The 23,060-nt window shown below is 49.4% G+C and overlaps 1 protein-coding gene across 1 annotated transcript in view; it reads left to right on the top strand.

Annotated features, from left to right (window-relative positions):
- Positions 1–919: 919 nt before the first annotated feature.
- Positions 920–23,060, top strand: part of LOC134910064 (extracellular calcium-sensing receptor-like) — a 73,276-nt gene continuing 51,135 nt past the window's right edge. The window contains exons 1-3 of the mRNA XM_063917682.1: positions 920–1,038; positions 1,789–2,080; positions 6,121–6,966. Coding sequence (XP_063773752.1) covers positions 920–1,038; positions 1,789–2,080; positions 6,121–6,966 — 1,257 coding nt within the window. The remainder of the gene's footprint in view (positions 1,039–1,788; positions 2,081–6,120; positions 6,967–23,060) is intronic.

Raw genomic sequence — 23,060 nt, 5'->3', positions numbered from 1 at the left:
TGGTTTCCCCAAAACCACCAGACAAGAACCCCTGCAAATCTTCCGCAATGCTGCCCTGTCTATCTGACCAATCAGAAGGTCAGAAATCGCAGTACACTAATGAGGCAATGAAGGGGGCTCATTCATGGGGCTATATTAAGTGTTAATTGGTGTAAAATGTTTTTACAGTATGTCTAGGCCAACATGTATTATTTTATGGCTCTATAAGTGTTGTCCGGATCACAAAATAACACACAGTATGTTGCCCCTGTCATACATACCAAGAATTACCTACTGCTAGTTATCTCTCTCTCTCTCTCTTGTAGCCTAAAAGAAGCTTGTTCTCATGGATGGTCAGCATAAGTATAAGATAGAAGAGATGGAAGATTAGGTTTATAAAGGGTCCTTAATTGTTCTCTATCTTGTTAGTAGAACTTGATCCAATTTGGTTCTTCTTAAAATCTGCACCAGGTCAATCCTCTGTGCGGTTATGTGTGTCCAAGCATCGCTTTAAGAGAGACCAGTGCTTATGTAAGTCCGGGCCCATATCTGTGGGATTCAGGTGATTTAGCCATAGAATTAAAACGCCAATCATTTTAAAGGCAGAGCTACTTACTTTTACCTCATGGAGGAAAGATGAGAATTTGTATAAATGTACATTATAAAACAAATCATATCCTTGACTGGTATTTTTGGTGCATGGTAACAGTTGTGAAGAAATTAAACTTGAGCTTTTATAATAAAAGATGTTCTACCTCATTTCCTCTTCCTGTTCCAGCCACGCAACCTGCTGCCACCCATATCCATGAGAAACATGCTCCATTCATTCATCTAGAGCGATCACATGGACTCCATGAGGAGAATCCTCCAGCTTCTTCTGCTTCTCTCCTCACTGGGTGAGGGACACGCACAGTCTGACTGCAGTCTCCAGGGATGGGCAATGGAGCCAGTCACTCAACAAGGGGACATCCTCCTAGGGGGAGTCTTTGTTGTCCACTCTGGCTTTGGCTTCCAACAACCGACCTTCCAGGAGCTGCCAAAGCCAGTTCTATGCACTGGGTAAGTGTAGGTGGCACCTTTGTGATTACAGGATGTGATCCCTTCCTTCAGTTTAAGCTCAGCTGAGAGTCATGGCAGTGGGAGGTACACGATATAGGTGACCCCCTTTCTGCACATCTGTAGAGCGTGGTGGGCAGATAGGATTCGGCCACACAAGGATAATTATTGCAGTATGTAATATAGACAATACTTTTATTCTGCCTTCAAAATGGGTTCAATAAAAGCTGAAGCCAAGTTACAGTCACCTTGTGTAAGCTAGCAATAATGTCATACTTTCTAGAAGAAAGGCTTGCCTTGCTCTCACACAGGCTCAGTCTCTCATATCCAAAATGCTTGGCACCAGAAGTATTTTGGATATTGGATGTTTCCATGGTTTGGAATATTTGCATATCATAATGAGATAGGACCCGCGTCTGAGCACAGAATGCATTTATGTTTCATATACACCTTATACAATGCTTGAAGGTCATTGTATACAATACTTGTAATACGTGTGTGCATTAAACAAATTTCATGTACATTCATCCATCATTATATGATGGATGAATGTCTCCTGTCTGATGGATCAATGTACATAACATTTCTCATTTGTGCTCAAAGAATCCTGTATTTTGGAATTTTGGATATGGGAGGCTGAACCTTTATAACAGAGCAATCTTACCTGTGACTAGACAGATATATACATATATATACTGTATATATAGCATCTGAAATCCATCTCATGTCATGAACATCTTCTCCATGCCCCAGTTTCCACATCCGTTATTACCGGGATGTCCTAGGCTTCATCTTTGCGATTGATGAAGTTAACAAGTCTCCGGACCTGCTGCCTAATGTCTCCCTGGGCTTCAATCTCTTGGACTCATGCATGTCAGAAGTCAGGGCTGTCGGTGGAGCTCTGTCCCTGCTGTCAGGGGTCAGAAACCCCTTTCCAGGATTTGACTGTCACATTCCCTCTTTCATGGTTGGGATAGTAGGAGATCTAGTGTCTGCTTTATCGCTTCCGATTGCACGGATCCTCGGTGTCCTCCATTACCCACAGGTATGGAACGTTTGCAGTCAAGAGTCTGTGTGCTTTTACTAACCAATAATGAGTTATGTCTTAGAACTCCCAGAACTGTACATACTGTCTCAGCGATACATTGTGATTATAATTACCATTGAGCTTCACTTGCTTCCTTTTCATATGTATTTGTTACAGGTTGAGTCTCCCATATCCGAAATACTTGGGACCAGTAGTACTTTGGAATATTTGCACACCATGGGGTATATTTACTAAGCTCCCGATTTTGACCGAGATGCCGTTTTTTCATCAAAGTGTCATCTCGGTAAATCTCGGTCATTTACTAAACACTAATCACGGCAGTGATGAGGGCATTCGTAATTTTTTGCTAGTTCAGGTAAAAAATTACGAATGAATACACCGGGGTAAATTTACTAAGATTCGTAATTTCCGAAAAAAGGTCAAAGTTCAATCACGAATGACATCGACAGTGTAAAACTGCAACTTTTTGAATTGATTACGATGGATTTACTAAGCTGTCGTATTCGGGTTTTTCTTTTCTTCCGATGTCGATGTCATTCGTTTTTTTTTACCTATTTTTACGGCAGTGATTAGCAAAACACTGCCGTTTTTTTTTTACAATCAATCTCGGCCGGATCTGTGTGATCCGTGCTGGTGTTTATTTTTTTTTATTTTTTAAATTAAACACTGTAAAATCATTAAAAAAAATGCGTGGGGTCCCCCCTCCTAAGCATAACCAGCCTCGGGCTCTTTGAGCCGATCCTGGTTGCAAAAATATGGGGGGAAAAATGACAGGGGTTCCCCCATATTTAAGCAACCAGCATCGGGCTCTGCGCCTGGTCCTGGTCCCAAAAATACGGGGGACAAAAAGAGTAGGGGTCCCCCGTATTTTTAAAACCAGCACCGGGCTCCACTAGCTGGACAGATAATGCCACAGCCGGGGGTCACTTTTATATAGTGCCCTGCGGCCGTGGCATCAAAAATCCAACTAGTCACCCCTGGCCGGGGTACCCTGGGGGAGTGGGGACCCCTTCAATCAAGGGGTCCCCCCCCCCCAGCCACCCAAGGGCCAGGGGTGAAGCCCGAGGCTGTCCCCCCCCATCCAATGGGCTGCGGATGGGGAGGCTGATAGCCTTTGTTGTAAAAGAAAAGATAATGGGGTAAATTTACTAAGATTCGTAATTTCCGAAAAAAGGTCAAAGTTCAATCACGAATGACATCGACAGTGTAAAACTGCAACTTTTTGAATTGATTACGATGGATTTACTAAGCTGTCGTATTCGGGTTTTTCTTTTCTTCCGATGTCGATGTCATTCGTGGTTTTTTACCTATTTTTACGGCAGTGATTAGCAAAACACTGCCGACTTTTTTTACAATCAATCTCGGCCGGATCTGTGTGATCCGTGCTGGGGTTTGTTTTTTTTTTTTTTTTTTATTAAACACTGTAAAATAATTAAAAAAAATGCGTGGGGTCCCCCCTCCTAAGCATAACCAGCCTCGGGCTCTTTGAGCCGATCCTGGTTGCAAAAATATGGGGGGAAAAATGACAGGGGTTCCCCCATATTTAAGCAACCAGCATCGGGCTCTGCGCCTGGTCCTGGTCCCAAAAATACGGGGGACAAAAAGAGTAGGGGTCCCCCGTATTTTTAAAACCAGCACCGGGCTCCACTAGCTGGACAGATAATGCCACAGCCGGGGGTCACTTTTATATAGTGCCCTGCGGCCGTGGCATCAAAAATCCAACTAGTCACCCCTGGCCGGGGTACCCTGGGGGAGTGGGGACCCCTTCAATCAAGGGGTCCCCCCCCCAGCCACCCAAGGGCCAGGGGTGAAGCCCGAGGCTGTCCCCCCCCCATCCAATGGGCTGCGGATGGGGAGGCTGATAGCCTTTGTTGTAAAAGAAAAGATATTGTTTTTAGTAGCAGTACTACAAGGCCCAGCAAGCCTCTCCCGCATGCTGGTACTTGGAGAACCACAAGTACCAGCATGCGACGGAAAAACGGGCCCGCTGGTACCTGTAGTACTACTACTAAAAAAATACCCAAAAAAAAGACAAGACACACACACCGTGAAAGTAAAGATTTATTACATACATCCACACAAACATACATACATACTTACCTTATGTTCACACGCAGGTCGGTCCTCTTCTCCAGTAGAATCCAAGGGGTACCTGTTGAAGAAATTATACTCACGAGATCCAGGGGTCCAGGCTCCTCGGGAAATCCAGGGGTAATCCACGTACTTGCATAAAATAAGAAAACGGAAAGCCGAGCCACGAACTGAAAGGGGCCCCATGTTTTCACATGGGACTCCTTTCCACGAATGCCAGAAACCCACTCTGACTGATGTCTAAGTGGGTTTCTTCAGCCAATCAGGGAGCGCCACGTTGTAGCACTCTCCTGATCGGCTGTGTGCTCCTGTACTGAGTGACAGGCAGCACACGGCAGTGTTACAATGTAGCGCCTATGCGCTCCATTGTAACCAATGCTGGGAACTTTCTGATCAGCGGTGACGTCACTTTAGGTCAACCGCAGGGCAGAAAGTTCCCAGCATTGGTTACAATGTAGCGCTTAGGCGCTACATTGTAACACTGCCGTGTGCTGCCTGTCAGTGAGGACAAGAGCACACAGCCGATCAGGAGAGTGCTACAACGTGGCACTCCCTGATTGGCTGAAGAAACCCACTTAGACAGAAGTCAAAGTGGGTTTCTGGCATTCGTGGGAAGGTGACCCATGTGCAAACATGGGTCCCCTTTCAGTTCGTGGTCGGGATACCGTTTTTTTATTTTTAACAAGTACGTGGATTAACCCTGGATTTGCCCCGGAGCCTGGACCCCTGGATCTCGTGAGTATAATTTATTCAACAGGTACCCTTGGATTCTACTGGACAAGAGGACCGACCTGCGTGGGGCCATAGGTAAGTATGTATGTATGTGTGTATGTATGTAATAAAATTATACTTTCACGGTGTGTGTGTCTTGTCTTTTTTGGGGTATTTTTTTAGTGGTAGTACTACAGGTACCAGCGGGCCCGTTTTTCCGCCGCATGCTGGTACTTGTGGTTCTCCAAGTACCAGCATGCGGGGGAGGCTTGCTGGGACTTGTAGTACTGCTACTAAAAACAATATCTTTTATTTTACAACAAAGGCTATCAGCCCTCCCATCCGCAGCCCATTGGATGGGGGGGGACAGCCTCGGGCTTCACCCCTGGCCCTTGGGTGGCTGGGGGGGGGGGGACCCCTTGATTGAAGGGGTCCCCACTCCCCCAGGGTACCCCGGCCAGGGGTGACTAGTTGGATTTTTGATGCCACGGCCGCAGGGCGCTGTATAAAAGTGACCCCCGGCTGTGGCATTATCTGTCCAGCTAGTGGAGCCCGGTGCTGGTTTTAAAAATACGGGGGACCCCTACTCTTTTTGTCCCCCGTATTTTTGGGACCTGGACCAGGCGCAGAGCCCGATGCTGGTTGCTTAAATATGGGGGAACCCCTGTCATTTTTTTCCCCATATTTTTGCAACCAGGATCGGCTCAAAGAGCCCGAGGCTGGTTATGCTTAGGAGGGGGGACCCCACGCATTTTTTTTTTTAATTTTACATTGTTTAATTAAATTTAAAAAAAATAAGAACCCCAGCACGGATCACACAGATCCGGCCGAGATTGATTGTAAAAAAAAACGGCAGTGTTTTGCTAATCACTGCCGTAAAATTAGGTAAAAAAAACACGAATGACATCGACAGAAAATCCATCGAAGAAAAGAAAAACCCGAATACGACAGCTTAGTAAATCCATCGTAATCAATTCAAAAAGTTGCAGTTTTACACTGTCGATGTCATTCGTGATTGAACTTTGACCTTTTTTCGGAAATTACGAATCTTAGTAAATTTACCCCCATGTTGTGGATGAAAGAAATATTGTGCGCATTGGACGATCAGTAAATAAAGGTGCCACTATCTCCGTCATGCTCAAAAATTTTTGGATTTCGGATATCAGATTTTCGGATGTGGGAGACTCAACCTGGACTCACACAAGCTATGAAATAAATCCATTTTCCTTGTGCAGATCAGCCATGGAGCAACACTCTCAGCTCTCAGCAATAAAATCAATTTCCCGTCATTTCTGCGCACTGTGCCCAGCAACGAGTTTCAGAACGTAGCTCTCACCCAGCTTATTGGTCGCTTTGGTTGGACATGGGTGGGTATGCTGATTGTGGACAATGATGTTGGACAGCAGGGCGGGCAGGCCATCCAGGCCGGCATAGAGAGAAGTGGAGGCTGTGTAGCATTTCTGGAGAAGATCCACCTGAGTTATTCTGCAAAGCAGGTAAAGAGAGTGGTAGACGCCATAAAGGAAAGTTCGGTCAGTGTTGTCGTACTCCACAGCCCTGAGGTCCATGTGAAGGCTCTGTTTGATGTCATGTTTGATGAAGGTGTGACTGGGAAAATTATCATATCTTCAGCATCCTTTGGAATGACACCTGGACTTTTCTCCAAAAAAGCCTGGAACGTTTTGAACGGGACAGTTGGGCTGATTCCTAATACAGGCATTATGCCAGGCTTCAGTGACTTCCTCCAGAACGTCCACCCAACCAGCAACTCTACATATCCATTCATCAGGCTTTTCTGGGAGAAGGCCTTCAACTGCAGGTGGCCTGGAGGAGATATTGGCCCTGGTAGCTCAATCGCCCCTGATATAAAGGATAAAGTATTCTGCACAGGGACAGAGGAGTTTGGGGAGACAACTTCATTGTTATTTGAGACAAATGACCTCAGTTATACATATCACGCCTACCTGGCAGTGTACGCCTACGCCCACGCTCTACACTCACTTCTGGGATGTCGTACGGAAGACAACAGGGACTCTGAGCCAAGAGCCTGCGGAAGCATTAGTGATGCACGGCCCTGGAAGGTAAGAGCAGACTTGGACTGGCCCACAGGGGTACAGGGAAAACCACCGGTGGGCCCCACTGCCTGGGGCCCCACCTCCTGCTATTGTGCACTTGAATTATACATTATACACATGTCACCTTATACTGTACTATGGTTTATTTTTTTCAGTGCATTGCTGTTATTAATCTGTTATTAATCTGGTACATTATCAGGCATGCAGCAGCTGAATTTACTGTATATATTTATGAAGGGGCCCAGACGTTGCACTCTCTAATGGTTAGTCAAACCAATGAGGTGGCAGACCCCACCCCCCTCTGCAGACTGCCACACCCCTAAACACATCTGCCACACCCCTAAACATGGCCCCCTACCACTGCATCCCCCGGTGAGCCCTACATGCCCCAGTCTGACACTGGGTAAGAGCGACATGTTTAATCACAGCACCTACTAGTAAGGTAGGTCTTATCTGTAGGGAGCACACATCGCGATGGGATGGGCCGTCAGAGACGTCTCTCCACCAACTTATATTTATTAATGGTGTGATTACTCCCAAATGTGCTACGTATAGAGAAATCGCACAGTAATGAAACTGAGATTTCTATGTGCATAGTAACACAATACCAAGTACCCCCATACACACAAGTCACAGCAGTTTTCTCCTTACGGCTTATGGGCTTCAGCAATCCAACTTTGATCAGAAATAAAGCAGATACCTGGCACCAATGAAACTCCCAGCGCGACCTCCTATTTGCCTGCTGCTTCCTACACGCGTGGAGGCCCCGGCCCTGACATAAAAAATACCAGAAGAGGAAAAAGAAGAAAGATCTGGCAACTAGTAAAATATATGTCTTTATTTCACTTGATAAATTACTTCGCAGACATCAGATGGCAATATACCCCAATGATTATCACAATACAAATATACAAACATTTTGACAATAAAAACACACATATATGGAACATAATTAGACCACGTGGGTGTTCAGAGAGGGACGTATGTTTAATTACTTCTACAGCCTGTATATTAGAGATGAGCGGGTTCGGTTTCTCTGAATCCGAACCCGCCAGAACTTCATGTTTTTTTTCACGGGTCCGAGCGACTCGGATCTTCCCGCCTTGCTCGGTTAACCCGAGCGCGCCCGAACGTCATCATGACGCTGTCGGATTCTCGCGAGGCTCGGATTCTATCGCGAGACTCGGATTCTATATAAGGAGCCGCGCGTCGCCGCCATTTTCACACGTGCATTGAGATTGATAGGGAGAGGACGTGGCTGGCGTCCTCTCCGTTTAGAATAGATTAGAGAGACACTTGATTTACTAATTTTGGGGAGCATTAGGAGTAGTACAGTGCAGAGTTTTGCTGATAGTGACCACCAGTTTTATTTATAATCCGTTCTCTGCCTGAAAAAAGCGATACACAGCACACAGTGACTCAGTCACATACCATATCTGTGTGCACTGCTCAGGCTCAGGCCAGTGTGCTGCATCATCTATTATCTATATATAATATTATATATATCTGTCTGACTGCTCAGCTCACACAGCTTATAATTGTGGGGGAGACTGGGGAGCACTACTGCAGTGCCAGTTATAGGTTATAGCAGGAGCCAGGAGTACATAATATATTATATAGTGAGTGACCACCAGACACACAGTGCAGTTTATTTAATATATCCGTTCTCTGCCTGAAAAAAGCGATACACACAGTGACTCAGTCAGTCACATACCATATCTGTGTGCACTGCTCAGGCTCAGGCCAGTGTGCTGCATCATCTATATATATTATATATCTGTCTGACTGCTCAGCTCACACAGCTTATAATTGTGGGGGAGACTGGGGAGCACTACTGCAGTGCCAGTTATAGGTTATAGCAGGAGCCAGGAGTACATAATATTATATTAAAATTAAACAGTGCACACTTTTGCTGCAGGAGTGCCACTGCCAGTGTGACTAGTGACCTGACCACCAGTATATATAATATTAGTAGTATACTATCTCTTTATCAACCAGTCTATATTAGCAGCAGACACAGTACAGTGCGGTAGTTCACGGCTGTGGCTACCTCTGTGTCGGCACTCGGCAGCCCGTCCATAATTGTATATACCACCTAACCGTGGTTTTTTTTTCTTTCTTTATACATACATACTAGTTACGAGTATACTATCTCTTTATCAACCAGTCTATATTAGCAGCAGACACAGTACAGTGCGGTAGTTCACGGCTGTGGCTACCTCTGTGTCGGCACTCGGCAGCCCGTCCATAATTGTATATACCACCTAACCGTGGTTTTTTTTTCTTTCTTTATACATACATACTAGTTACGAGTATACTATCTCTTTATCAACCAGTCTATATTAGCAGCAGACACAGTACAGTGCGGTAGTTCACGGCTGTGGCTACCTCTGTGTCGGCACTCGGCAGCCCGTCCATAATTGTATATACCACCTAACCGTGGTTTTTTTTTCTTTCTTTATACATACATACTAGTTACGAGTATACTATCTCTTTATCAACCAGTCTATATTAGCAGCAGACACAGTACAGTGCGGTAGTTCACGGCTGTGGCTACCTCTGTGTCGGCACTCGGCAGCCCGTCCATAATTGTATATACCACCTAACCGTGGTTTTTTTTTCTTTCTTTATACATACATACTAGTTACGAGTATACTATCTCTTTATCAACCAGTCTATATATTAGCAGCAGACACAGTACAGTGCGGTAGTTCACGGCTGTGGCTACCTCTGTGTCGGCACTCGGCAGCCCGTCCATAATTGTATATACCACCTAACCGTGGTTTTTTTTTCTTTCTTTATACATACATACTAGTTACGAGTATACTATCTCTTTATCAACCAGTCTATATATTAGCAGCAGACACAGTACAGTGCGGTAGTTCACGGCTGTGGCTACCTCTGTGTCGGCACTCGGCAGCCCGTCCATAATTGTATATACCACCTAACCGTGGTTTTTTTTTCTTTCTTTATACATACATACTAGTTACGAGTATACTATCTCTTTATCAACCAGTCTATATATTAGCAGCAGACACAGTACAGTGCGGTAGTTCACGGCTGTGGCTACCTCTGTGTCGGCACTCGGCAGCCCGTCCATAATTGTATATACCACCTAACCGTGGTTTTTTTTTCTTTCTTTATACATACATACTAGTTACGAGTATACTATCTCTTTATCAACCAGTCTATATATTAGCAGCAGACACAGTACAGTGCGGTAGTTCACGGCTGTGGCTACCTCTGTGTCGGCACTCGGCAGCCCGTCCATAATTGTATATACCACCTAACCGTGGTTTTTTTTTCTTTCTTTATACATACATACTAGTTACGAGTATACTATCTCTTTATCAACCAGTCTATATATTAGCAGCAGACACAGTACAGTGCGGTAGTTCACGGCTGTGGCTACCTCTGTGTCGGCACTCGGCAGCCCGTCCATAATTGTATATACCACCTAACCGTGGTTTTTTTTTCTTTCTTTATACATACATACTAGTTACGAGTATACTATCTCTTTATCAACCAGTCTATATATTAGCAGCAGACACAGTACAGTGCGGTAGTTCACGGCTGTGGCTACCTCTGTGTCGGCACTCGGCAGCCCGTCCATAATTGTATATACCACCTAACCGTGGTTTTTTTTTCTTTCTTTATACATACATACTAGTTACGAGTATACTATCTCTTTATCAACCAGTCTATATATTAGCAGCAGACACAGTACAGTGCGGTAGTTCACGGCTGTGGCTACCTCTGTGTCGGCACTCGGCAGCCCGTCCATAATTGTATATACCACCTAACCGTGGTTTTTTTTTCTTTCTTTATACATACATACTAGTTACGAGTATACTATCTCTTTATCAACCAGTCTATATATTAGCAGCAGACACAGTACAGTGCGGTAGTTCACGGCTGTGGCTACCTCTGTGTCGGCACTCGGCAGCCCGTCCATAATTGTATACTAGTATCCAATCCATCCATCTCCATTGTTTACCTGAGGTGCCTTTTAGTTGTGCCTATTAAAATATGGAGAACAAAAATGTTGAGGTTCCAAAATTAGGGAAAGATCAAGATCCACTTCCACCTCGTGCTGAAGCTGCTGCCACTAGTCATGGCCGAGACGATGAAATGCCAGCAACGTCGTCTGCCAAGGCCGATGCCCAATGTCATAGTACAGAGCATGTCAAATCCAAAACACCAAATATCAGTAAAAAAAGGACTCCAAACCTAAGATAAGCTGAAGGCTGCATAAGCCTGAGGCAATATAAGCGATCAACTTTTTGTGATTGGTTGTTAAATGACTAAGCAGTTGCTAGGCAGATCAGTTTCCCAGTTGGGTTTTTTCCTATTGGATTAGAGGGTTGTGCATCAGGATGGAGAGGAGGGTCTCAGTTTAGTATATAAGGGGTGGCCATTTTGCCAGACTTCCTCTTGCCTTCAGTTTTGCCCAGGAAGGATAAGTATCACACTGCTTGTCTTTTCTTTGCTATAGATTTGTGAGTTTTAGTTGCCTTCACTGGGCATTATTTAACAGCCTTATCTCTGTTGCTGTGTGCTTTGATTGTGGTGCAGACTGTCCCCTCACCCTCCTGTCATGCCTCGTCCTCGTCGCTCTGCTCCCCCTCCCAGGCGCCTCGTGGAGGCAGGGAGTGCCCTCCGCTCCCGCTCTCCGAGCGTCGCTCCCCAGAGTGGGCTTTCCCCTGCTGCGGACAGGCGGCGGGGGCGGGCAGTTACAGCCCGCTCCCCTGCCGCACAGGGAGACGGGCGGCCAGCGGCCGCTCGTCACGTGGTTCCGGGGCGCGCGGCTCGGCCGAGCCGCGCACCCCGGCGCTTGCAGCAGGACGGGCCTCTCCCCGCCCTCCAGCTCCGGTCTCTTCCAGTCCCCCTCCGTCCCCCCCACCAGCAGCCGCATGTCACAGGGCGCGGGTGCGCGCGACCCGGCTGGGCCGCGTGACCCGGCGCTTCCGGCGGCAAGTTCGTTCACTCACCCTCAGCCTGGCACCGCGGACGGCTCCCTTCCTCCACCCTCGCTCGTGGCTCCCGGCGGCGTCCTGGTGGCACAGGACCGCCGCAGCAGAGCTGCGGGGGGGGAGGTGGGTTTTAATGTGCAGAGTGATATGAGCCCAGGGCAGCGGGTAGCGCCTCCCGCTGTCCCTGGGACAGTTCAGGACAGCACACTGCCAAATTACATCAGGGAGGCCAGCGCACCCCTGATGATTGGTGGCGACGCGGGGCCCCTGGTGTCCGGGACGGGGGACGTGGCGCCGGCTGCCGCCACGCCCGCCCCGGCTGCATCAGCATGGCAGGTTTTCCCCCCGGCATCAGAGCCCTGCTTGGGCGCCCCCTGGGCGTCGGCTGCCCCGCCGCCATGGGCGGCGCCCTCGCTTACAGGGTATCAGTCTCCCCACGCCCTCCACGGTCCTTTGCAATGCGGGTCCACGCAGGCGTCCGTATCGACGGCTTATTTTACGCACGGCGGGGCGCTCGCGGTAACAGCTCAGCAAGGCTACGCGGGGAGCCAGTCCTTCCCCGGGGGGTTTGCGTGGCCTCCGGCCCCAGCATTCCCTTTTGCCGCCAGTATGCCTTCCATGGGTTTCATGACCATGGCCGACACACAGTTTTCCCCGCGTGGGGCCAGCGCGTGCGCCGGCGGGCAGTCCACGTGGTCGGTCGGGGGACCCCGAGTCGCGGTGCCCATGCCGGCCTTTGCGGGCCTGCAGCCAGGACAGGCACCGGGCGGGGGGTATCAGGTGGCACAAGGTTGGCCCCCTCTCCCGGCGCCCCCTCAGTTCCTTCCGGCTTCATACGGAGGGGCAGGAGCAGGCGTCTGCCTGCCGCATGCGGCTTGGCGGCCATCTTACCCCGCGATTTTTGGCGCAGCAAGCGGGTCGGCCTTTACGCAGTCGATCGGGTACACCTCGGCGGGGGCCCCCTCCCTACAGTTGCCGGGCGGCCATCCGCCGCAGAGCGGAGGGGCGGTCCCTCCGCCGCCGCAATTGCGGGCAAGTGTTAATAATGTTCTGGTTCCCCCTGTGCCTGTGGTCCCCTCTTCTTCTCCCTCACAGGTCCCGCCTAGTTCGGGGGCTACAACCGGCATGAGGCGAAGATCACGGACAAGCGGGACGGCGAACGTGGAGGTACGGCCATCAGCGGAGGCGGGTGCAGCGGACGAAGAGGTTCCGGGTCCTTCGAACTCCGGTGAGCTAAATATTCCTTTACACGTTTCAACATGTAGTTCATCGTCTTCCAGCAGCATATCATCCGGCTCTCCGCGGCGCCCGCGTAAATTAGCTAGGCTCATCGCGCGGCGAATGGCTAAGGAGGCGCATAAGGCGGCCGCTCCTGCGCAGGTGGTCCCTTCGGACCCTCCCCGTTTCGGCGAGATGGTGCATTGCGCCAACACGGCGGTTACAAGGGGAGTTCGCAAGCGCATGCGGGAAAAGATCCGCAAGGGGAAGTATGTGGACGTATTCACCCTTACGGAGGAAATGCGGCAGGGTTTTGAGGCAGCCAAGAAACCGGGCGGTATGGGGGAAAATGCGTTCCGCAATTTCCACCAGTGGCTGCGTGGGTTTTTGGTGTTCATGGTTTGCTACACGGAATCCCGTCCCGCGGAGTATGCCAATTTGGTGAAATATTTGTTTTTAGTACACGATATGTACTTAAAATCCAAAGGGTCTGCGTGGCGGGATTACGACGAGAAGTTTCGTCGCAATCAGGATGGCAACCCCATCCTGCCCGCGGGTTTTAGGGACGTTGAGGTGTGGTTGGAGGTCACGCAGCAGGTCAAACCCACCCCAGACGTCACGGCCAAGAAGCCCGGGGCGTCCGGGGTGGCAGCTTCCCGATTGACGGGGAAAGGGAAGTGTTTCGCCTACAACGACGGTAAATGCGTCAAAGGAACGAGCTGTCGTTTTCGCCACTCATGCAGGGTGTGCGGATCCAATCACCCGGCCAAGGAATGCACCGCGTCAACAGGCAGTAAGCCTGCCTCTTCCACCGAGGCCGGTGGAATTGGCAAGTAAGGCCTTCTCCCCGATTATAGTTTCCGAGTTGCTGCGCTGGCTTGCGTTATATCCCGATCGGACGGCCGCATCGTTTCTCTCGGAGGGTTTTCAGCAGGGTTTTCGCTTGCCGATTCCGGATTCGGTGTATGTGGTTGCACGCCAGAATTTGAGATCGGCTCGTGAATTCCCGCAGGAGGTCCGGCGGAAGGTCGACGGGGAGATTGAGCGAGGGCGCATGGCTGGGCCCTACGCCTTTTCCCCGTTGCCCTCCTTGTGCATTTCCCCAATAGGGGTGGTGCCCAAGAAGGCCATAGGCAAGTTTCGTTTGATACAGCACTTGTCTCACCCGCCGGGGGTGTCGGTCAACGACGCTATCCCGGAAGCCCAATGCAGAGTTCGATATCAATCGTTTGACGACGCGCTGCGCTTAGTGCGGGATGATGGTCCAGGGAGTCTGTTGGCAAAATTGGACGTGGAGTCAGCCTTTCGCCTACTCCCGCTACACCCAGATTCCTTGCGGTTTCTGGGTTTCAAAATAGGGGGCGAATTCTACGTCGATCGGTGTCTCCCCATGGGCTGTTCTGTATCCTGCGCCTACTTTGAGTGTTTTAGCACATTTTTGCACTGGTGCGTCCAGACCGCCTCCGGGCAACCGGGGGTGGCTCACTATCTGGATGATTTTCTTTTTGTAGGACCCGGGGACAGTTCGGTCTGTGGGGACATTCTCTCGGTGGCCAGGTCGTTATTCTGCGCTTTAGGGGTACCTGTTGCGCAGGATAAGTGCGAGGGTCCTTGCACTTGTCTTAGCTATTTAGGTATCGAGATCGACACGGTGGGGGGGTGCTGTCGCTTGCCCGAGGATAAGGTGCAGAAGCTATTGGGTTTGATTACAGACTGTTTAGGAAAACGCAGGGTTCGGCTTAAGCAGGTGCAGTCCTTGCTTGGCTCTCTCAATTTTGCGTGTCGGATTATCCCCATGGGTAGGATTTTCTGTCGCAAACTTGAGCGGGCCACAGCGGGGACGGTTCGACAGAATCACTCCGTTTACCTGTCCCGCGAGATCAAGGATGATTTGCGGGTTTGGGTCTCTTTCCTGGTGTCCTTCAACAGGGAAGTGTTGTGGCCCGCTCCTTGTTGTTCCAGTGAGCAGCTGCAGTTGTTCACGGATGCTTCAGGCAGTCGGGGTTTCGGAGCGTTCTTTGCTGGCGCGTGGTGCGCTGCGGCCTGGCCGGCATCTTGGGTAACGCGTGGGTTTACCAAGAACCTGCTGCTGCTGGAATTGTTCCCAATCTTAGTGGCGCTGGAGTTATGGGCCGGACAGTTCGCAAATAGGGACATTTTGTTTCTTTGCGACAACCTAGGGGTAGTGCATGCGATAAATAATCAGCGTTCATCATCGCCGCAGGCCCTGCGATTACTAAGGCATTTAGTGCTAGTTTGTTTACAGCGTAATATTAATTTTAGGGCTCGCCACGTTCCCGGAGTTGACAATGGATTTGCGGATGCATTGTCCCGGTTCCAGTTTGACAAATTCAGGACGTTGGTTCCGGGAGCGGAGGCAGAGGGGTTACAGTGCCCACCTTCTGTCTGGCAGATGGTCGAAGCGGTTTAACGGCGTTGGCCAGGTGTGCACTGGCTCCCTCCACGCTACGTGCGTACGATGCTGCATAGCGGGATTGGTCAGCCTTTCAGAGTAGGTACGGGGTAGCAGGTGAGTCCTCGGCCGACGCCCTGTTGACCTTTGTTTGGGAGCATTACCAAAACGGTAGGTCAAAAGCGGCCATGGCTACTGCCCTTGCGGGCATCGCCTTTCACTCGCGACTCCACGGGACAACGGACCCCACGGGGTCGTTTGTCCTTTCCAGAGCGCTGAAAGGTTGGGCTAGGTTGCACCCGGCGCCCGCGGATTCACGTAGGCCTATAACGTTGCAGCTGCTAGCGGACTTGCTGCATGTGCTACCTCGGATTGCGTCCTCGGAATTTGAGGTGGCTTTGTTTAGTAGCGCGTATGCCCTGGCCTTTTTCGGGGCGTTTCGGGTGAGCGAGCTAGTGGCGAGCAGCAAGGCGTCCCGGGAATCGGGTCTGCTCTATGAGAATGTGCGCTTGCAGGAGGGCCTGTTGGTCTGTAGGATTGTGCGATCCAAGACAGATCAAACAGGTCGGGGTCGCTGGTTGTCCTTGGAGGCTCAGGAGGGTATGGGCGTTTGCCCGCTGCGGCTGACGCAAGAGTATGTGCGGTTAAGACCTCCGGGGGGCAACCAGTTGCTGGTACACGCGCAGTCGGACCCTCTGACGAAGTTTCAGTTTTCATCGGTGTTTAAGAAATGTTTAACGGCGTTGGGCTTGCAGGAGGCGGACTTCGGTACTCATTCCTTTCGGATTGGGGCGGCTACCCATGCGGCAGCCGCTGGTTCATCACCAGCGGCTATTCGGGAGTTGGGTCGCTGGAAGTCGGCCTCCTATAAGTCCTACGTCCGTATAGATAAGTTATAAGTGCGCCGGTTGCGCTAACCCAAAAACGTGTTTACTCGTCGGTTTTTGAACGCTTACCGTTCAGGAATCGAGGGTGTGAAGCGAATTTTTAAAATTTTTCCTCCGAGGGGGCCTAATTTCAATTGGCTGTTCTACCAAGGTCCACGGGAGGTTTTTTGAGTTTTCTCCTTCACTTGGGTTTAATTGGTTTACGTTGTGTTTCAGTTACAGATTATGTGCATAATCTGACATTAGGATATTTTCTTTTACAGCTGTCATCAATTTTGGAGACCACATATGGATGGTTGGTCATTCATACGTTTTTTGGGCAGAGAAACATCCCATGGCGGCTAGGGCGAATGAGATTTTTGGGTCCAGGCAGTTTAGATGGCTAGGTGTTAGGGGCATGTTATGGGGTGATTTGTTGCGCGTCCTGTTTGCACGGGAGCGCCGCTGGGGTCGCCCCAGTTGTATTATCATCCATCTGGGTGGTAATGATCTGGGCCGAGTGAAAGGCATAGACTTGATTTTGTCTATAAAGGCGGATGTAGTGGCTATACGTTGTCACTGGCCTGGGGTATGCATTGTCTGGTCGGAAATGGTGCCCCGTTTCCATTGGCGTGGTGCGGTGCGTTTCTCGGCGCTGGAGAAAGCACGCAAAAAGGTGAACTCGACGGTGTCTCTGTTTGTCAAGGCCATAGGCGGAGTGGCAATTAAGCATCCTCTGCTGGTGCTGCGGAACAGACAGTTCTATAGAGACGATGGGGTTCACCTTTCTCCGGAAGGAGTGCAGTTTTTTCTGGAAGATATTTTCGGTCTTTTTCGGTAGAGCTAGTTTGTTTCTGGTTGGTTAAGTTTCTGTTTGCGGATGGCGGTGGCGGTTTGGTAAACCTTGGTGGCGGGAAATCGCTGCCAACCAGCTGTCACACAGGCATAAGTGGTCATTGTGGGGCTCCCTCTTTAAATGGACGGCAGGTGTGTCCTTTTCTTGCGGTTGGACATTTAGACGTTCCCCTGCGGGAACCGAACGTTTGCCAGAGAAAGAGGGGTAAGGCCAGCACAATGCGGGTTATGCGGGAAGGAGGCGGGGTATGTGTACTCCCCTCCTTGGTTTGGTGGTTTCCATCTAGGTGACGGGTGCTGGTGGTTTGGCAGCGGTTTTCTGTTTTTGCCATCCTCCAAACTAGAGTTAATTATATATTCAATTTCAATTCTAATTCGGCCTCAATTATTAGTTTAAAGAGTTGGTCAGCGATTAATAAACATCGTCTGACCTTTAACTCCAGCTACTGTGTCCGTGTCTTTATTTCAGTGTGTGGTGTGGTTTTATTTAGTGATAAGCTAGCTTAAATACAAGGTTTATGTAATCACAATAAAGTTATGAGCGGCTTAGATAAGCTGAAGGCTGCATAAGCCTGAGGCAATATAAGCGATCAACTTTTTGTGATTGGTTGTTAAATGACTAAGCAGTTGCTAGGCAGATCAGTTTCCCAGTTGGGTTTTTTCCTATTGGATTAGAGGGTTGTGCATCAGGATGGAGAGGAGGGTCTCAGTTTAGTATATAAGGGGTGGCCATTTTGCCAGACTTCCTCTTGCCTTCAGTTTTGCCCGCCCGCCCTCCCAGAATGCGGATAGGTCTTGTTTTGCTGTGGGCTATTGAAAGCCAGATTGGCGGGAAATCGCTGCCAACCAGCTGTCACACAGGCATAAGTGGTCATTGTGGGGCTCCCTCTTTAAATGGACGGCAGGTGTGTCCTTTTCTTGCGGTTGGACATTTAGACGTTCCCCTGCGGGAACCGAACGTTTGCCAGAGAAAGAGGGGTAAGGCCAGCACAATGCGGGTTATGCGGGAAGGAGGCGGGGTATGTGTACTCCCCTCCTTGGTTTGGTGGTTTCCATCTAGGTGACGGGTGCTGGTGGTTTGGCAGCGGTTTTCTGTTTTTGCCATCCTCCAAACTAGAGTTAATTATATATTCAATTTCAATTCTAATTCGGCCTCAATTATTAGTTTAAAGAGTTGGTCAGCGATTAATAAACATCGTCTGACCTTTAACTCCAGCTACTGTGTCCGTGTCTTTATTTCAGTGTGTGGTGTGGTTTTATTTAGTGATAAGCTAGCTTAAATACAAGGTTTATGTAATCACAATAAAGTTATGAGCGGCTTAAATAAAATTGTCGGAGGAGAAGCGTAAACTTGCCAATATGCCATTTACCACACGGAGTGGCAAGGAACGGCTGAGGCCCTGGCCTATGTTCATGGCTAGTGGTTCAGCTTCACATGAGGATGGAAGCACTCAGCCTCTCGCTAGAAAAATGAAAAGACTCAAGCTGGCAAAAGCAGCACAGCAAAGAACTGTGCATTCTTCGAAATCCCAAATCCACAAGGAGAGTCCAATTGTGTCGGTTGCGATGCCTGACCTTCCCAACACTGGACGTGAAGAGCATGCGCCTTCCACCATTTGCACGCCCCCTGCAAGTGCTGGAAGGAGCACCCGCAGTCCAGTTCCTGATAGTCAGATTGAAGATGTCAGTGTTGAAGTACACCAGGATGAGGAGGATATGGGTGTTGCTGGCGCTGGGGAGGAAATTGACCAGGAGGATTCTGATGGTGAGGTGGTTTGTTTAAGTCAGGCACCCGGGGAGACACCTGTTGTCCGTGGGAGGAATATGGCCGTTGACATGCCAGGTGAAAATACCAAAAAAATCAGCTCTTCGGTGTGGAGGTATTTCACCAGAAATGCGGACAACAGGTGTCAAGCCGTGTGTTCCCTTTGTCAAGCTGTAATAAGTAGGGGTAAGGACGTTAACCACCTCGGAACATCCTCCCTTATACGTCACCTGCAGCGCATTCATAATAAGTCAGTGACAAGTTCAAAAACTTTGGGTGACAGCGGAAGCAGTCCACTGACCAGTAAATCCCTTCCTCTTGTAACCAAGCTCACGCAAACCACCCCACCAACTCCCTCAGTGTCAATTTCCTCCTTCCCCAGGAATGCCAATAGTCCTGCAGGCCATGTCACTGGCAATTCTGACGAGTCCTCTCCTGCCTGGGATTCCTCCGATGCATCCTTGCGTGTAACGCCTACTGCTGCTGGCGCTGCTGTTGTTGCCGCTGGGAGTCGATGGTCATCCCAGAGGGGAAGTCGTAAGCCCACTTGTACTACTTCCAGTAAGCAATTGACTGTTCAACAGTCCTTTGCGAGGAAGATGAAATATCACAGCAGTCATCCTACTGCAAAGCGGATAACTGAGTCCTTGACAACTATGTTGGTGTTAGACGTGCGTCCGGTATCCGCCGTTAGTTCACAGGGAACTAGACAATTTATTGAGGCAGTGTGCCCCCGTTACCAAATACCATCTAGGTTCCACTTCTCTAGGCAGGCGATACCGAGAATGTACACGGACGTCAGAAAAAGACTCACCAGTGTCCTAAAAAATGCAGTTGTACCCAATGTCCACTTAACCACGGACATGTGGACAAGTGGAGCAGGGCAGGGTCAGGACTATATGACTGTGACAGCCCACTGGGTAGATGTATGGACTCCCGCCGCAAGAACAGCAGCGGCGGCACCAGTAGCAGCATCTCGCAAACGCCAACTCTTTCCTAGGCAGGCTACGCTTTGTATCACCGCTTTCCAGAATACGCACACAGCTGAAAACCTCTTACGGCAACTGAGGAAGATCATCGCGGAATGGCTTACCCCAATTGGACTCTCCTGTGGATTTGTGGCATCGGACAACGCCAGCAATATTGTGTGTGCATTAAATATGGGCAAATTCCAGCACGTCCCATGTTTTGCACATACCTTGAATTTGGTGGTGCAGAATTTTTTAAAAAACGACAGGGGCGTGCAAGAGATGCTGTCGGTGGCCAGAAAAATTGCGGGACACTTTCGGCGTACAGGCACCACGTACAGAAGACTGGAGCACCACCAAAAACTACTGAACCTGCCCTGCCATCATCTGAAGCAAGAAGTGGTAACGAGGTGGAATTCAACCCTCTATATGCTTCAGAGGTTGGAGGAGCAGCAAAAGGCCATTCAAGCCTATACAATTGAGCACGATATAGTAGGTGGAATGCACCTGTCTCAAGTGCAGTGGAGAATGATTTCAACGTTGTGCAAGGTTCTGATGCCCTTTGAACTTGCCACACGTGAAGTCAGTTCAGACAGCCAGCCTGAGTCAGGTCATTCCCCTCATCAGGCTTTTGCAGAAGAAGCTGGAGGCATTGAAGAAGGAGCTAAAAGGGAGCGATTCCGCTAGGCATGTGGGACTTGTGGATGCAGCCCTTAATTCGCTTAACAAGGATTCACGGGTGGTCAATCTGTTGAAATCAGAGCACTACATTTTGGCCACCGTGCTCGATCCTAGATTTAAAGCCTACCTTGGATCTCTCTTTCCGGCAGACACAGGTCTGCTGGGGTTGAAAGACCTGCTGGTGACAAAATTGTCAAGTCAAGCGGAACGCGACCTGTCAACATCTCCTCCTTCACATTCTCCCGCAACTGGGGGTGCGAGGAAAAGGCTCAGAATTCCGAGCCCACCCGCTGGCGGTGATGCAGGGCAGTCTGGAGCGACTGCTGATGCTGACATCTGGTCCGGACTGAAGGACCTGACAACGATTACGGACATGTCGTCTACTGTCACTGCATATGATTCTCTCAACATTGATAGAATGGTGGAGGATTATATGAGTGACCGCATCCAAGTAGGCACGTCACACAGTCCGTACTTATACTGGCAGGAAAAAGAGGCAATTTGGAGGCCCTTGCACAAACTGGCTTTATTCTACCTAAGTTGCCCTCCCACAAGTGTGTACTCCGAAAGAGTGTTTAGTGCCGCCGCTCACCTTGTCAGCAATCGGCGTACGAGGTTACATCCAGAAAATGTGGAGAAGATGATGTTCATTAAAATGAATTATAATCAATTCCTCCGCGGAGACATTGACCAGCAGCAATTGCCTCCACAAAGTACACAGGGAGCTGAGATGGTGGATTCCAGTGGGGACGAATTGATAATCTGTGAGGAGGGGGATGTACACGGTGATATATCGGAGGGTGAAGATGAGGTGGACATCTTGCCTCTGTAGAGCCAGTTTGTGCAAGGAGAGATTAATTGCTTCTTTTTTGGGGGGGGTCCAAACCAACCCGTCATATCAGTCACAGTCGTGTGGCAGACCCTGTCACTGAAATGATGGGTTGGTTAAAGTGTGCATGTCCTGTTTTGTTTATACAACATAAGGGTGGGTGGGAGGGCCCAAGGACAATTCCATCTTGCACCTCTTTTTTCTTTTCTTTTTCTTTGCATCATGTGCTGATTGGGGAGGGTTTTTTGGAAGGGACATCCTGCGTGACACTGCAGTGCCACTCCTAGATGGGCCCGGTGTTTGTGTCGGCCACTAGGGTCGCTAATCTTACTCACACAGTCAGCTACCTCATTGCGCCTCTTTTTTTCTTTGCGTCATGTGCTGTTTGGGGAGGGTTTTTTGGAAGGGACATCCTGCGTGACACTGCAGTGCCACTCCTAGATGGGCCCGGTGTTTGTGTCGGCCACTAGGGTCGCTAATCTTACTCACACAGCTACCTCATTGCGCCTCTTTTTTTCTTTGCGTCATGTGCTGTTTGGGGAGGGTTTTTTTGAAGGGACATCCTGCGTGACACTGCAGTGCCACTCCTAGATGGGCCCGGTGTTTGTGTCGGCCACTAGGGTCGCTTATCTTACTCACACAGCGACCTCGGTGCAAATTTTAGGACTAAAAATAATATTGTGAGGTGTGAGGTATTCAGAATAGACTGAAAATGAGTGTAAATTATGGTTTTTGAGGTTAATAATACTTTGGGATCAAAATGACCCCCAAATTCTATGATTTAAGCTGTTTTTTAGTGTTTTTTGAAAAAAACACCCGAATCCAAAACACACCCGAATCCGACAAAAAAAATTCGGTGAGGTTTTGCCAAAACGCGTTCGAACCCAAAACACGGCCGCGGAACCGAACCCAAAACCAAAACACAAAACCCGAAAAATTTCAGGCGCTCATCTCTACTGTATATGTGAACTTACTGAACACCTCCTCACTTTTTACATATAGGGTGGGATGTATTAAGATACATCGCAGCGATGTTCATCACATATGTACTAACATATGCGATCAATATCACAATACGGTGATGGAGGCCCCCCGCAATACCTGTGAGGTGGTCTGCAGGGGGTCTGCGTCACGTCACAGGGGTCTTCACCTGCTCCCCTGCCGGGAAGCAGCAGCAGGCTGTCCCCGGCGTCTCCACCTCCCCCCTGCAGCCGGTAGGACCTCCGGCTGCATTGCTAGGGGGAGGAGGAGATCACCTTCCGGGTCCAGGCTGCCTGGAGGAAGGTATGCCAGGGGGGAAGGGAGAGGCATCTGCGGCAGGGGCCGGCGCCTGCGGCGGGTTGTGGCAGCTGACGAAAACAAGCCTATAGGATTCTACAGGGTATCGCCATCCAGATATGGTAATACCCACATCGGCAAAAACGCGTTGGTCGGGTAATGGTACATACGAAAATGCAATAAAACCCCCCGTTTTACCGCATTTTTTCTTTAGTACATCTCACCCATAACATGTAGACATTTTAAACTTAGAG

The sequence above is a fragment of the Pseudophryne corroboree genome, chromosome 4, assembly GCF_028390025.1.
Source record: "Pseudophryne corroboree isolate aPseCor3 chromosome 4, aPseCor3.hap2, whole genome shotgun sequence".
NCBI classification, from domain to species: Eukaryota; Metazoa; Chordata; class Amphibia; order Anura; family Myobatrachidae; genus Pseudophryne; species Pseudophryne corroboree.
The sequence above is the reverse complement of the archived record's forward strand: the minus strand, read 5'-3'. Positions and strand labels throughout refer to the sequence as shown.